At 37.4% G+C, this 13,287-nt stretch overlaps 2 protein-coding genes across 2 annotated transcripts; both read left to right on the top strand.

Annotated features, from left to right (window-relative positions):
• The first annotated feature begins 1,153 nt into the window (after positions 1 to 1,153).
• On the top strand, positions 1,154 to 9,478 carry LOC306857828 (tubulin polyglutamylase ttll6-like). The gene is made up of 15 exons (XM_079398033.1): positions 1,154 to 2,322; positions 3,341 to 3,499; positions 4,474 to 4,514; positions 4,635 to 4,753; positions 4,853 to 4,983; positions 5,081 to 5,237; positions 5,393 to 5,536; positions 5,717 to 5,802; positions 5,888 to 6,113; positions 6,228 to 6,406; positions 6,943 to 7,131; positions 7,232 to 7,376; positions 7,569 to 7,808; positions 8,468 to 8,744; positions 8,847 to 9,478. Exons 4-15 carry the CDS (start codon positions 4,733 to 4,735, stop codon positions 9,098 to 9,100), a joined length of 2,049 nt encoding a protein of 682 aa, XP_079254159.1. The 5' UTR covers positions 1,154 to 2,322; positions 3,341 to 3,499; positions 4,474 to 4,514; positions 4,635 to 4,732; the 3' UTR covers positions 9,101 to 9,478.
• Positions 9,479 to 11,963: 2,485 nt separating this feature from the next.
• LOC306857532 (homeobox protein Hox-B8b-like) lies at positions 11,964 to 12,966 on the top strand (the record flags this gene model as incomplete). The annotated part of the gene is made up of 2 exons (XM_079397517.1): positions 11,964 to 12,381; positions 12,653 to 12,966. The coding sequence occupies 2 exons, from the start codon at positions 11,964 to 11,966 to the stop codon at positions 12,964 to 12,966; spliced, it is 732 nt and encodes a 243-aa protein (XP_079253643.1).
• Between the last annotated feature and the right edge of the window lie 321 nt (positions 12,967 to 13,287).

The raw sequence follows: 13,287 nt of genomic DNA on the forward strand, positions 1-13,287 counted from the left end.
TCACCACGCTCAGACGTCTTCAGGAAAAGGGCTACCAAGCCACTTCTGAAACAGAGACAATGTCAGAAGCATCTTAACTGGGCTGTGGAGAAAAAGAACTGGACTGTTACTCAGTGGTCCAAAGTCCTCTTTTCAGATCAAAGTAAATTTTGCATTTCATTTGGAAATCAAGGTCTGGAGTCTGGAAGACGACTGGAGAGGCACAGAATCAAAGCTGCTTGAAATCCAGTGTGAAGTTTCTGAAGTCAGTGATGATTCAGGGTGTCGTGACGTCTGCTGGTGTTGTTCCACTGTGTTTTATCAAGTCCAAAGTCAATGCAGCCATCTACCAGGAGATTTTAGAGAACTTTATGCTTCCATCTGCTGACAAGCTTTATGGAGATGCTGATTTGCTTTTCCAGCAGGACTTTAGCACCTGCCCACACTGCCAAAACCACTTCCAAGTCCTTTGCTGACTATGATATTACAGTGCTTGATTGGCCAGCCAACATGCCTGACCTGAACCCCTTATGGAATCTATGGGATATTTTCAAGAGAAAGATGAGAAACAACCAATCCAACAATCCAGACGAGCTGAAGTCTCAGCAGAGCCACAGGCTGATCGCTTCCATGCCATTCCTCGCTGATGCTGGAGTTTGTGCTAAAGGAGCCCTCACTAAGTATTGAGTGCAGAAATTAACATACTTTAAAGAACTTGAACTTTTCTGTTTTGCAAATCCTTTTTTTTTAATTGATTTTAGGAAATATTCTAATATTTTGAGAGACTGGATTTGTGACTTTCATGAGCTGTAGGTCTAATCATCAAAATAAAAAAAAATAAAAAAACTTTTGAAATGTTTTAATTTACATGTAAACGTTAATGAGAAATATGAAAGATTCACTTTTTGAAATAAGTTACAAAAAAAAAAACGATATTCAAATTTTTGAGATGCACCTGTATATTACTTGAAGCACGAATTTCTTTATCAACATTGAATGGGTCTTTTACAATACATGTAAAATTGTTTGTCCTTTATTGTGATTGTAAAAGAGTGCAGAATTACCTCTGAAGATTTGCCAATTTGCGACGTATAATCTACTAGTTCCTTTTCAAACCTTAAAAAATTCTCTTTTATCCGTTTATATGGTAACGAAGTATCAACAAGATTAGCACAGGATTGATGATCCAAAAAAAGAGATCAATCATTTGCGAGCGTGAAGTGAGATTTGGACGGCTGTGTTCTCCTGACCTCGTGCTCTCTTCGTTTTCAGAGCATTGGCAACATTGTAAACATGATAAAATCCGCTGACATTTCCTCCTAATCAGCCGTGAACATCCGTGATCCTGCCCCCCGCTGAAACCACTACTGTTGTTGTTGTTTTTTGACAAGGACCGCGACAGGTGTGTACTTTAATTCTACTGGACACATTGAGCTTATTCGCTGGATTTATTTAAGGATATTAGCCAGCTAGCGGGCTAACCTGCTTTTGAAACGCGTCGTGTTGCCATGGCAATTGTACAGGGAAAGTCGTGCACTGACTTGCAACGCAAGGGAATCAAGTGCGCCTTTATTTTGGTTTAGCCTGGATTTCTACACTGCAAGAAAGGTAGCCCAAAAAACATGACATGAGTAGTTTGATAATTGTTCAAAGAATAAAACATGTTCCAAAAATATCTATAATTAGTTTTAGTTACACTATAATTACAATGTGAGTGTTATCAATGTCACAGGATATTTTAGAGTGAACTGGAAAAAGAAGTGTTTGTTTTGTTGATAATCCACATTTTTATCTTATCTACTTTGTTTGGTTAATGATTGGGTATTTTGATATATTTAAGAAACTGTTATAATTATGAAGAGCTTAAATGGACATCCTTATTACGTTGAGTTATTTCATCTTGCATTGTTGCAGATCCCAGTGTAGTGTTACTAACAACTTCTTTATATAGGTTATATGCTTGTTTGTTCCACCAACCAACCACTTTTCTCATCACGTTTGACAAGAAGGGATTGTCTTTCGTCTCTGATTCTTGCTCGCCTCCTGGCCTTCATTTTCATGTTCATGTATCAGGTTTAGGTCTCCTGTGTTTCTAATAGGTCACTTGATCTTGAGGTTTCAGCATGTAAGTATATCCAAGTTGGGCCACCCATCACAGAAGAGGCAAATTTGTTCCTTTTTGTCAGGTATTACGTGCCAGAACCCAGACGACAGCTCGCTGTGGGGAGGATGATAGCCTTCCACTGGACAGATAAAGCTAACTGGTGTGGACAGGAGAATTTTCCATCTTAGAGGGTTGTGATCTGACTGCCAGCACTCCTTCTGAAGAGATCACGGGTTACTGTAAGTGCTGAATCAGTTATAAAATGTGTATCTTTAACAGATAACAGTGAAATGGTTCTCCTTTAAAGGGTGTTTGTTATTTATTTTTCCTTCTCGCTGAGCAAATGTTACCTACCTAATAAGGATTCCAAGCCATTTCATTTGAGCTCAGGGCCAACAGGTCATGGTCAGGATGATCTAGTTCACTATCATTTATTTATTACTTTCATTAGTTTTTTTTAGTTTTAGTTACTTGTTCTTATTTGTAAGTCGCTTTGGACAAAAGCGTCTGCTAAATGACAAAAGTAAAAAGTAAAGAGTGTAAAGACCATCGACTCTACCGTGCGACTCCACCGGGCAGGGACACCGGCAAGGGATAGTAGTAGCTTTTTATTTAATTTTTTTAGTTATATGTTTATTATTGAAATGTTGTTATATGCATGTGTCAATTTTATTTAATTTCTTTATTTTCTTAATATGTGGGTATATAGTATTTATAGAGTTGTAACTTTTTTAGTTTTAGTTACTTTTTCTTATTTGTAAGTCGCTTTGGACAAAAGCGTCTGCTAAATGACAAAAGTAAGTAAAGTAAGATCAGAGCACAGTTACATCATGAAGGTCTCTCAGGAGTCTCTCTTCTAATTGGCACTTGCAAAAGCACCTACAACTTGATTTGGACCTCAGTGATGTTGTTTGTGCAAGATGCATGTCAGTGGTGTTCCTTATAAATAATATCAAATTATTTGACCCATTGAAATGGTTACATACTAAAAATATGGGTTAGTCGAAGTATCTCAATCATGTTGTTGACAGGTGGGGTACTAGAAATAGGGACAGAAATATGATGCTAAGCCTTAGCATTTTGCCCTTTACATGCACACACCACAGATAGGGTTGACTGAGTTTCAAATGAGGGATGTGAAATCACATAGCAATATTAGATCTTTCAGCTCATAAGTTATTTCATAGGTGTTTCACTAAATCTAGAAGTTTCTCAGCCCTCGCTCAGTCCTCATCAAACTTTTATGTTTGTTCTTAGAATGGGGACACCGGCGGAGCACTCAGTAAGTGAAACATGCAGGTGTGAGCCTGATCCAGGGGTGGAGGGAGAAGGCTGGGGAAGTGACTCTCATGCAGAGCCCAGTAACACACCAGTTCCTCTGCCTGCAGCGAACAAGAAGAAAAAGAGAAAGAAGAAGTAAGCCATTTCTATGTTATGGTATTCATATATACTACCATTCAAAAGTTTGTGAGCTGTAAAATTTGGAAAATATTTTTGAAATTTGTCTCTTATGCTCATCCAGGTTGCATTTATTTTATCAAAAATAGTAATACTGTGGAATATTATTACAGTTTAAAAGAACTGTTTTCTATTTCAGTTTATTTAAAAATGTATTTCTGTGATAACAAAGTTGAATTTTCAGGAGCCAAACACATGATCCTTCAGAAATCATTCTAATATGCTGATTCGGTACTCCAGAAACATTTCTTATTATTGTAAATATTGAAAACTTTTATATTATTTTTTGAGGTTTTTTTTAACTGAGATAAATTTTTTCACAAATTGTTGATGAATAGAAAGTAAAAAATTGCATTTAATTTATCTGAAATTGAAATCCTTTAGTAATTCATTATATATTAATAATCTTTACTGTCATTTTTGATGAAATTGTGAATAAAATTAATTTCTTGGGGGGAAAAACTTTTGAACAGTGGTGAATATAATAAAATATTTCTGTAATGTCACAATAAGGCTCAATTCATTAACATTAGTTAATACATTAATTATCATGAAATAATAATGAACAATATTTTTACAACATTTATTAATTTAGGTTAACATTTTTAACATTTCAAGTTGGCAAAAGTATAATGACCGCGACTCGGAATTAATGAATGAATCAATCAGTCAAATCAATAATGTGTAATGAAAAAACATATCTTAACACTGAACAGTAACAGTTTAATAAATTAATTTACATTAATAAAATAAAAATGTTATCGGATTAATAAGTAGATGAATAAATACACTAAAAATGATCGGTTAGATGAATTAAAAGGTACAGATTTGTTTCCACTGAACAAAAAATGTTGTGTAGAGGATAACAAGAGAGCTTTACATCTCCAGAACAATGCACAGGTCTGTCTCTTTGTCCTCTTCCTCTTTTTCAGATGACTGTGGATAAATCTCACCAACTGCAAATATGAGAGTGGTACGTTTTTACTCTGTGATTTTAGCTCCAAACGTTTGTGGATATCGTCTCCAAATGAACTGTAATATTAAAGCGTTTACTAAACATTGTTAATGCGATGGCATGTTGTGTTTATTTAAGTGCGTCGTGCTGCTAACAGATACGGACTACGAGAGGCTGCAGAAGGAGAAGACTGGACCCTGTTTTGGACTGACTGCTCTGTCTCACTAGACAGGGTCATGGATATGAAACGTTACCAGGTGTTTGCTGCCAGAAGTCATTCTTTTCTTGTTTAGTGTCCTGTTCAGTTTCACTCGTTCCCCCTTGGTTAACAAGATGCTTAAATTTCCCCCTCACAGAAAATCAACCATTTTCCTAGCATGAATGAAATCTGCAGGAAGGACTTGCTCGCACGCAATATGAACCGTATGCTGAAACTCTTCCCGAAGGAGTACAACATCTTTCCTCGCACATGGTGCCTCCCCGCAGAGTGAGTCGATTCAAGTTCAATCAGAAAATCTATTTACAATCTTTTAATGAGTGTAAAACGAAAGTTTTAATCTTTTTACTTTTTCAATGACCTTTAGTTATAGTGACTTCCAAGCCTACACCAGAGCCAAAAAGCACAAAACGTATATCTGCAAGCCAGACTCAGGTTGCCAAGGTCGTGGTATCTATCTTACCAAGTCCAATAAAGATATTCGGCCTGGAGAACACATGATTTGCCAGGTGTACATGTACAAGGTAACACAATATTCATAAAGCCATGTCACAGCTACAACAGGAAGCACTGGTGTCATAATTCTAATATCCAAGTAGATTCAAACTAAATAAAAAATAATCAAAGATAAAATGTCTTAATTTATTTATTTTATTTTAGTTCATCTTTGTTTCTGCAGCCATTCATCATCGATGGGTTCAAGTTCGACCTGCGCATTTATGTATTAGTAACCAGCTGTGACCCCTTCCGTATCTTCATGCACAATGAGGGACTAGTCCGGTTCTGCACCACTCAATATACTGAGCCCACTGGCAGCAATTTGGTGAGGGGCTCTAAAAACAGTAAATGCACAAACTTGCAAAAGTTGCATTTTTGTAGTAATTAATATTGTTTAAAACAACAACAACAAAAAATCTATGAAAACTCTTTGTAATGAAATATTGACTTCAAACCAGTGGTTAATTCGATCCTTTAATTTACATTTCTTTATGCAACTCTACAGGAGGATGTTTGCATGCACTTAACTAACTATGCCATCAACAAGCATAGTGAAAACTTTATACGCGATGAAGATACCGGCAGCAAACGGTAATCTATATGTTCTCGCAGATTATGATTTTCAGATATTCTTTAAAACTGCACAGAAAACCATTTTTCAATTACGTCCTCATAGGAAACTCTCCAGCTTCAAGAAGCACATGGAAGCCATGAGCTGTGATACTGAGAAGATGTGGACAGACATTGAGGATGTCATCATTAAGACACTAATATCAGCCCACCCTATTCTCAAACACAACTACCACACCTGCTTCCCCAATCATGCATCTGGAAGTGCCTGCTTTGAGATCTTGGGATTTGATGTGTTACTGGACCGTCGACTTAAACCTTGGCTTCTTGAGGTATGGATTCATTTTGAGACTTAGATCACCATTTTTGAGAATTTTTGTTGTAACAAAAGCTATGTGAATTGCTTTCATTCTAGCTGTATGCAATATTTTAAACTGTGTGTTTAGGTCAACCACTCCCCCAGCTTCACCACAGACTCCCGTTTGGACCGGGAGGTGAAGGACAGCCTGCTGTATGACACTTTGGTGCTGATTAACCTCGGGGCCTGTGATCGCAGGAAGATCACAGAGGAGGAGAAGCGCCGGGTAAAGGAGAGACTCCAGCAGAACCGCTCTAGAGAGGCCAGGTACCACAAAAAACACAGCTGCACTAGTTTATGAAAGCTCATTTCCACCACGAAACGTAAAATATGTCATTACTAGTGCTGTCAAACGATTAATCGCATCCAAAATAAAAGTTTTTGTTTACAGAATATATATGTGTGTATTATGTATATATAAATACACACACATGCATATGTATATTTAAGAAAAATATGTTATGTTTATATATTAAATATATTTATACATAATTTAAATTATATGATTATATCACAAAATGCAGAATTCATTCAAGAAAGGTTTTGGTAATGAAAATGTCCAAATTGCTTATATAATTGTTTATCTATAAACCCACAATTCTGAGAAAAAACATCTACACTGTGAGATGTTAACCTAAAATTGTGAGGTATAAACTCTGTGAAGTCACAAATACCCTTTTTAAAAAAAGTGTATATTATAAAAAGTCACAAATACCCTTTTTTGTGGCAGAAGTGGGCTTCCATACTAGTTAAATATCTGGGCACATCTTACATAAACATCCATGCGTGTTTCACCTCACAAGGAATGAGGAGCTTCGTCAGTCACAGGCTGCTAGTGTGGAGCAGATGGAGAAATATGAAGCAAAACATATGGGTGGTTTCCGGCGGATCTTTCCTCGGGAAGGAGGGGAGAAATATGAAAAGTATTTTCAACACAGCAGCTCTCTCTTCCAGGAGACTGCAGCCTCCAAAGCCAGGGAGGAGTGTGCCAGGTGTGCAAATAATACTGCTTGATGTTTTGCAGAAATACATCAAGCTAATTTCAAACAACAGCAGAAGAAAAATTTTGAGTCAAAACCTGTGTATCTGTAGGCAGCAGCTCCAGGACTTACGTTTGAAGCAGGAGCAGAAAGATCGGGAAAAGAAGGGATCACACAAGCAGGATCTTCAAGGTGAATCTGCAGGAGAAAGAGCAAAACCAAGAAGAATTCAGCCCCCGCACCAAAACCCCAATTCAGTGAGTCATTCTCTTTAATCTTGCATTTATATATGCACTTATAATAATTGTTTGCATTGTGCATTGTGTATTGCAAGTTTCCTTGGTTGACTAAACATTCAGTTCCATTGACCTACCACTAGAGGGACCCTGGTGTCTATATTTGAACTCATGGATAACTAATGAATGCCATGTGGTGGGATCTTTCTTTAGCTGCCAGCTATGCTAGAGCAGACCACCTTGAGGGGAGAGACACCTGTTGCTCTTGACCTAATAGAGGAAGAGGAGGCAGAGAGAGTCAGTGAACTTCGCCAGCAAGAGACTCTGCTGCTGAACATGGGTGTGGTGAACCAAGTGCACCAGCTACTTCAAAGTGCCAATCATCTTACTGAACTTATCAACCACTCGCGTGAACAAACCAGCTTTCCCTCACACTGCAGACACGATCACAAAGTATGTGAGCAAAAAAATCTGTTATTAAAGGGATGGTTCACCCAAAAAAAAAAAAAATCATTATTTACTAAACTTGATGATGTTTCAAACCTGTATAATTTTCTTTTTGAAAAATTTTGAAAAATGTTTTTTTGTTTTTTTTCAAATGCATGTCAGTGGAGTCCAATGCAGTGTTATTTAAGTATTATTTATATATAGTATTTTTTCACTTTTCTGTCTTCAATTTAATTTTAGTTTAGGTTTTAGTCATGTTTAATGTGTTTTTGTCATTTTTATCAGATTTTGATTTTCACATGTTTCTATTTAGCTTCACTTTTTATTTCAGTTTTAGTTTTGGTAATTTTACTATTTAAACTTTATTATTTAAATTAAAATTTGTGATTTTCATGTCTTTTGATAATCAGGAGTTTTTCATAATTATATTTTACTTTATTGCAATTACCAAACACAATTTTGATGGTTTTAGATTTAGTTAACAGTATCAACACTGGTCCGGTGTTGTTCTTGACCCTATTGACTTTTATTGTATACACAAAAACAGCTAAATCATTCTTCAAAATATTTTGTGTTTTGCAAAAAAAAGTAAGCAGATTCTCCTCTCTTACTGGACAATATTTTAAACTGCCATAATATGAAATGTTCCTACTTTCTCTATCCAGCTGGACTCCATTGCAGAGAGGCAGAAGAACCTCTGCACTATGATGCATCAGCAGGTGTCTACAAAAGACAAGTCCTGCATGCAGTATATACATTCCCAGCCGCTGCAAAGCCGAAAGCCATGGCCCTCTCTAGAACACGGTCTGCTACAGCCAGTCCAGACTGAACCGGGAGGTCTGAAACACTGTGAGGTGGAAGATATGGCAGTGTCGAATGCAGAGCAGCAGGCTTCTGCTCCTCTAATGAAAGCTACTAGTGCTCAGCGGATACCTTTGACAAGTGATGAACTTTTTGAATAGTTTTTTGGCTCTTATATCATAAAACTAGAAAAGTAATTATTCATAGAAAATAATACACCTATATTCTTTCTCTGCTTCACAGTAAATGGGTCTTTCGCTTGGCGTCATGGCAGCATGAGTTACTCTTTGGCTGAGTCGCGTGCAAGAGCGTCAATGCTAGGAGCGCCTCCCCTCGTTCTAGGACGGCCACAGGGTCCCACGGTGTTCCGTGACCCCAAATCTCTCTATGTCATTTCCACCCCTGCTCCTCTTGTCCCCAGGCCACACCTCTCCCACGGCCTTCGAAAGGCCCCTCGCAGAGTCCAGAGACCCAGGACGTGTACAAGCTCAACATAACCAAGTAATTCAATAAAATTATAGAATACAGACTAAGGAAGGTGTTAAGATGTCAGTAATTAATCAGATATAGAAGGTGAGAAGGTCTGCATTCAACTGTCTTCCGTACTGAAAATGTGAAAATTCTCTGTTTGCTGTTTTCAATAGAAAGCCATTTCTCTGTTTGGTCAACTTTAGTTCTGTAATTTGGTTACAGTTAGTCAGGAAACTTTACAACTTGACAATGTTTTTTCTTACTGTACATTCTTAGTTTGGAAGCAGCCATAAGAGAATGATTTTAATATAAATGAATGTGAACATACTTTTATTTTACACAGCCTTTGTAAGCTATTTTCATGACTTTTCATGTCACACTGAGCCAATATAAATAAACATTTCAATAAAAAATGTAGTATTGTTTATTAGTTCATTAGTGCAGTTCCTAACACTTAGCCTAAGTGTGTGCTGCTAAACTGATTTGATAGATTTTATTATTATACATCACACTTTCTAAATAAATACAAAAAATTAGGAGGAAGGAAATTGAGCTAAAGTGGAGATTTATCAGCAGGTATATTGTATTTAATCTCCACTATGTTTCCCCAGAAAATTGTTTTCCAAAGTAGGGGGCGGGGCAGGTTAGATAAAAACCTTTGTATATTATTCAATATATATATAGTATTTTTTCTTACATATTTCAGTAAACATGACGGTAAATATCCGCTCTGTACAGAGCTAGCGTATAAATGTAGTCAGTCATGTTGAATTTATATCGTCATAAACTACAAACATATTAAGAGGGCAATCATATAGAATTATGGGTAAGGGTCAAAGGTGCTTTAGTTTTAACATCACACCCTCCGAGACCGTGCCTCAGATGAACACACTTGTTCAATTAAAATATCAAACAAAAACATTTTACAACTTTAGTTGCAATCTATCAAAAATGTAAAAACAAGTAATAAAAAATCTAATGAAATTATTATTATTTTTGATTTCCTTAATCGCACGCAAAAGCAAACTGGTTGCAGAAAACATCAGTGTGTAATTTCATCTCATCGCTGAACACTCATGAATAGTTTTGCTACATTTTAACCTTATTTTAGAATTAGTTTAAAATTAATTTTTAAATATTTAAATTTAAATGTTGTGTTCTGTATGATGTAATCTTAGAATTATTCCGATATGAATGCTTCAATGCCAGATTACTTTTAGAGATGTAATCTGATGGTGCCTATACCCACAAAAAAACGAATACTATTGCAATATAATATAAAAAACACACATTATTAATGTTTACTTTTGCAAATGAATGTATTATTAATAAAAATAATGATTATGAATATATTTAAGAATATTAAAAAATATTTAATTTTACAAACAAAGGCAAACAGGTTCTTTAACAATAATAATAATAATAATAACAATAATAATAATAAGTGGATGTTTTACAGAGAAATGCGGCGTAAATGCAGAGGCAGCGACTGTCTTTTTGAGACCGGGGAGGCCTGCGCTTAATTTCGCGTGGCTTGATGTAATAGTGCATGAAATGAAGGCAGTAAAATCTAATTAGTTGTTCCTCTGGTCGTAAAGTAAATGCGGAAAATGAAAGCAACGGTTGTATGAAAATATCTTGCAGCTGTTCAGTTCCGCGTTGTTTGCCTTTTCATTTTCTCCAGAAAATTACTCGCATGCTGCAAACAGAGAGAGAGAGAAAACTCAAAGTAACTGACACTCTAAATATGTTTTGCTTTTCGATAGTCCAAGAAAAAAATGACATTTAAAAGCAAAAAATGTTATTGGTTGAATGTTTTGTGCTCATGGATTCGTTAAGAGTATTGCATTGTCCTGTTCTGGACAGATTCTTTGTCATGAATGAATTCAAATGAACTTGCGATGTTTACCACACGATGGCGGTGTTACTCTAAAAGCAGACAGGACAGCGCGCTTATCCCCAGTCTAACCTGAAGAGATTCACACACTTCACTCGTTTTACAAAAAAATATATATATATTTTTTTTTTACATGTGAACGGTAAAGGCCTAAAATAATTACATAAATGTCCAAATATCAAAAGGACCCCCTCTTTTCTATTTTTCTTATGTGAGGTGCAAGTGTATAGCTATAGCCTAAACGTAATCTTAGCTTCTCTGAGTTGATTGATAAAAATCTTTTCCATCTTGATTGATCCAGTCACCTGTATTGTACTTGATAGCGTTTTCTAAACGAAGAAGGCTATATAGCCTAAATAATTGCAGTAGCCTACATTGCATTAGACTTAAAGACAGACGAATATCATCAAACCATAAACATGAGTGCGATGGCAAATATGGTGTATTTCATCATACGATGGACCTGAATAAATCTATTTTTGTTGGCCCTCTGGAAACATTTCGTTTGTCCTGTGTATGCTATATGTGCTCTTGGCACCGAAATGGTTTACCAATAACAGTCCTACTCCGCCTCCCCCTCTACCTCCCCAAGAACTCCCTCTCTCCCCCTTTTCATCTCTTTTCAGTCTCTCCTTCTCTTCCTATCACAAGATCGCGCTTTGTCTGTTTGGAGATGTCGAGCCCATCCAATGATATAAGGAATCAATAACTAACGCCCAAATGAAATGCAACTCACTATCAAAGAGAGTAAAAACGGAAAACTATTTATTGCTCGGGGACCGTCACTAAGGAGTCACGTGGGTGCAGCTACGGATACATTTGTTTGCATGAATATTTACGACATTTTACGCGTATAATTTCCACCTGGATGAATTCATTTTTTATTGTAACAACAGGCCTACATTTGCTCAGTTAACATTATTCATCAAGAGACTGCCTGATCTCAATACAGTTGTCAAAGTTCATTCATCGGGGAGTTGATCTTGCAGGCAATGAGTTCTTACTTCGTTAATTCCCTCTTCACTAAATTTAAAGGAGGCGATTCTCTGCGCTCCAACTACTATGACTGCTCAGGGTACGCGCCGGATCTTGGAGGCAGACCATCTGTGCTGTACGGTCACAACTCTGGGACTGCGTTTCAGCACGCGGCTCAGTTCCCGGACTTCTACCACCACGGTACATCACCCTTCTCCCACGCGTCTTACCAACAGAACCCGTGCGCGGTATCTTACCCTGGAGATGCCACAGGAAACATCTTGGGCCAGGACAGTTCACAGAGACAGTCGGTCTTCAGCGCACCAGATGCGGATTTTACGCAGTTTGGGGATTTAAAGGTCAGCAGTATCAGGGATGATCTGGAAAGTGCAGAACCGTGCACAGCGCAGCTCTTCCCGTGGATGAGACCACAAGGTGAGATGAGTGGAGAGAAACACCTAGTCTGTTATAGTTCCACATAAAAGCTATAGACAATGGTGGGCCTACTTATTACCCCCAATTAACCGCTTTATGGCACCCAGATTACTGAGGAATTAGCACCCTTTAAAAAAAAAATCCAGATTGCTACGTAATGGCATGCGGTGTCTAGAAACTGTGAGGGTTTTATGACTTTGTTTTATTTACACAGATAGATATATGAGAAATCAAACACTATGTCACCTAAATAACGCTGTTTTCCCCACAGCTACCGGCCGGAGAAGGGGCAGGCAGACCTACAGCCGCTACCAGACGCTGGAGCTGGAGAAGGAGTTCCTGTTCAATCCTTACCTGACCCGCAAGCGGCGCATCGAAGTGTCTCACGCGCTGGCCCTCACTGAGAGGCAGGTGAAGATCTGGTTTCAAAACAGGCGCATGAAGTGGAAAAAAGAACACAACAAAGACAAGTTTCCCAGCAGCAAAGCGGAACAAGAGCAAATTGAGAGAGAAGAGGGGAGCCAGGTATCAGAGAAACACACATCAGGAGAAGAGGACTCAGAGACTTCAAGTAATTCTAAATAGTCTGTTGACTATTAAAAAAGAAACATCACTGCAATCGATCAACTGCAATTTGAATAAAAATCCGAGGTTCAAAATGTCGTCTATGGACACGCAAAGGCTATCAAATACAAAGCCAATCATATATTCCATTTATTGCAAACTTATAAGGCGTTTCTGTTTCCAAGCGGTGATTATTTCCGTTTATTATATTTTGCTGAGTCAGTCTCAGTTTTGTAAGGTTTCACTGGTGTGTTTGTCCTCGAGTAGATTACTCTTGAGGTTACTGTTGCAGTGAGGGCATCTGAGGCAAAGGCTATATGGTCTGCATGGCGTCAGCTTCCT

This window comes from Barbus barbus, assembly GCF_936440315.1.
Source record: "Barbus barbus genome assembly, chromosome: 38".
NCBI classification, from domain to species: domain Eukaryota; kingdom Metazoa; phylum Chordata; class Actinopteri; order Cypriniformes; family Cyprinidae; genus Barbus; species Barbus barbus.

Excerpts from the sequence above, each read along its gene's own strand:
- LOC306857828 (XM_079398033.1), top strand. The coding sequence starts at position 4,733 with ATGGATATGAAACGTTACCAG. Across the intron at positions 5,537-5,716 it reads AGCCCACTGGCAGCAATTTG|GAGGATGTTTGCATGCACTT; the intron begins GTGAGGGGCTCT and ends GCAACTCTACAG. Across the intron at positions 7,132-7,231 it reads GCCAGGGAGGAGTGTGCCAG|GCAGCAGCTCCAGGACTTAC; the intron begins GTGTGCAAATAA and ends GTGTATCTGTAG.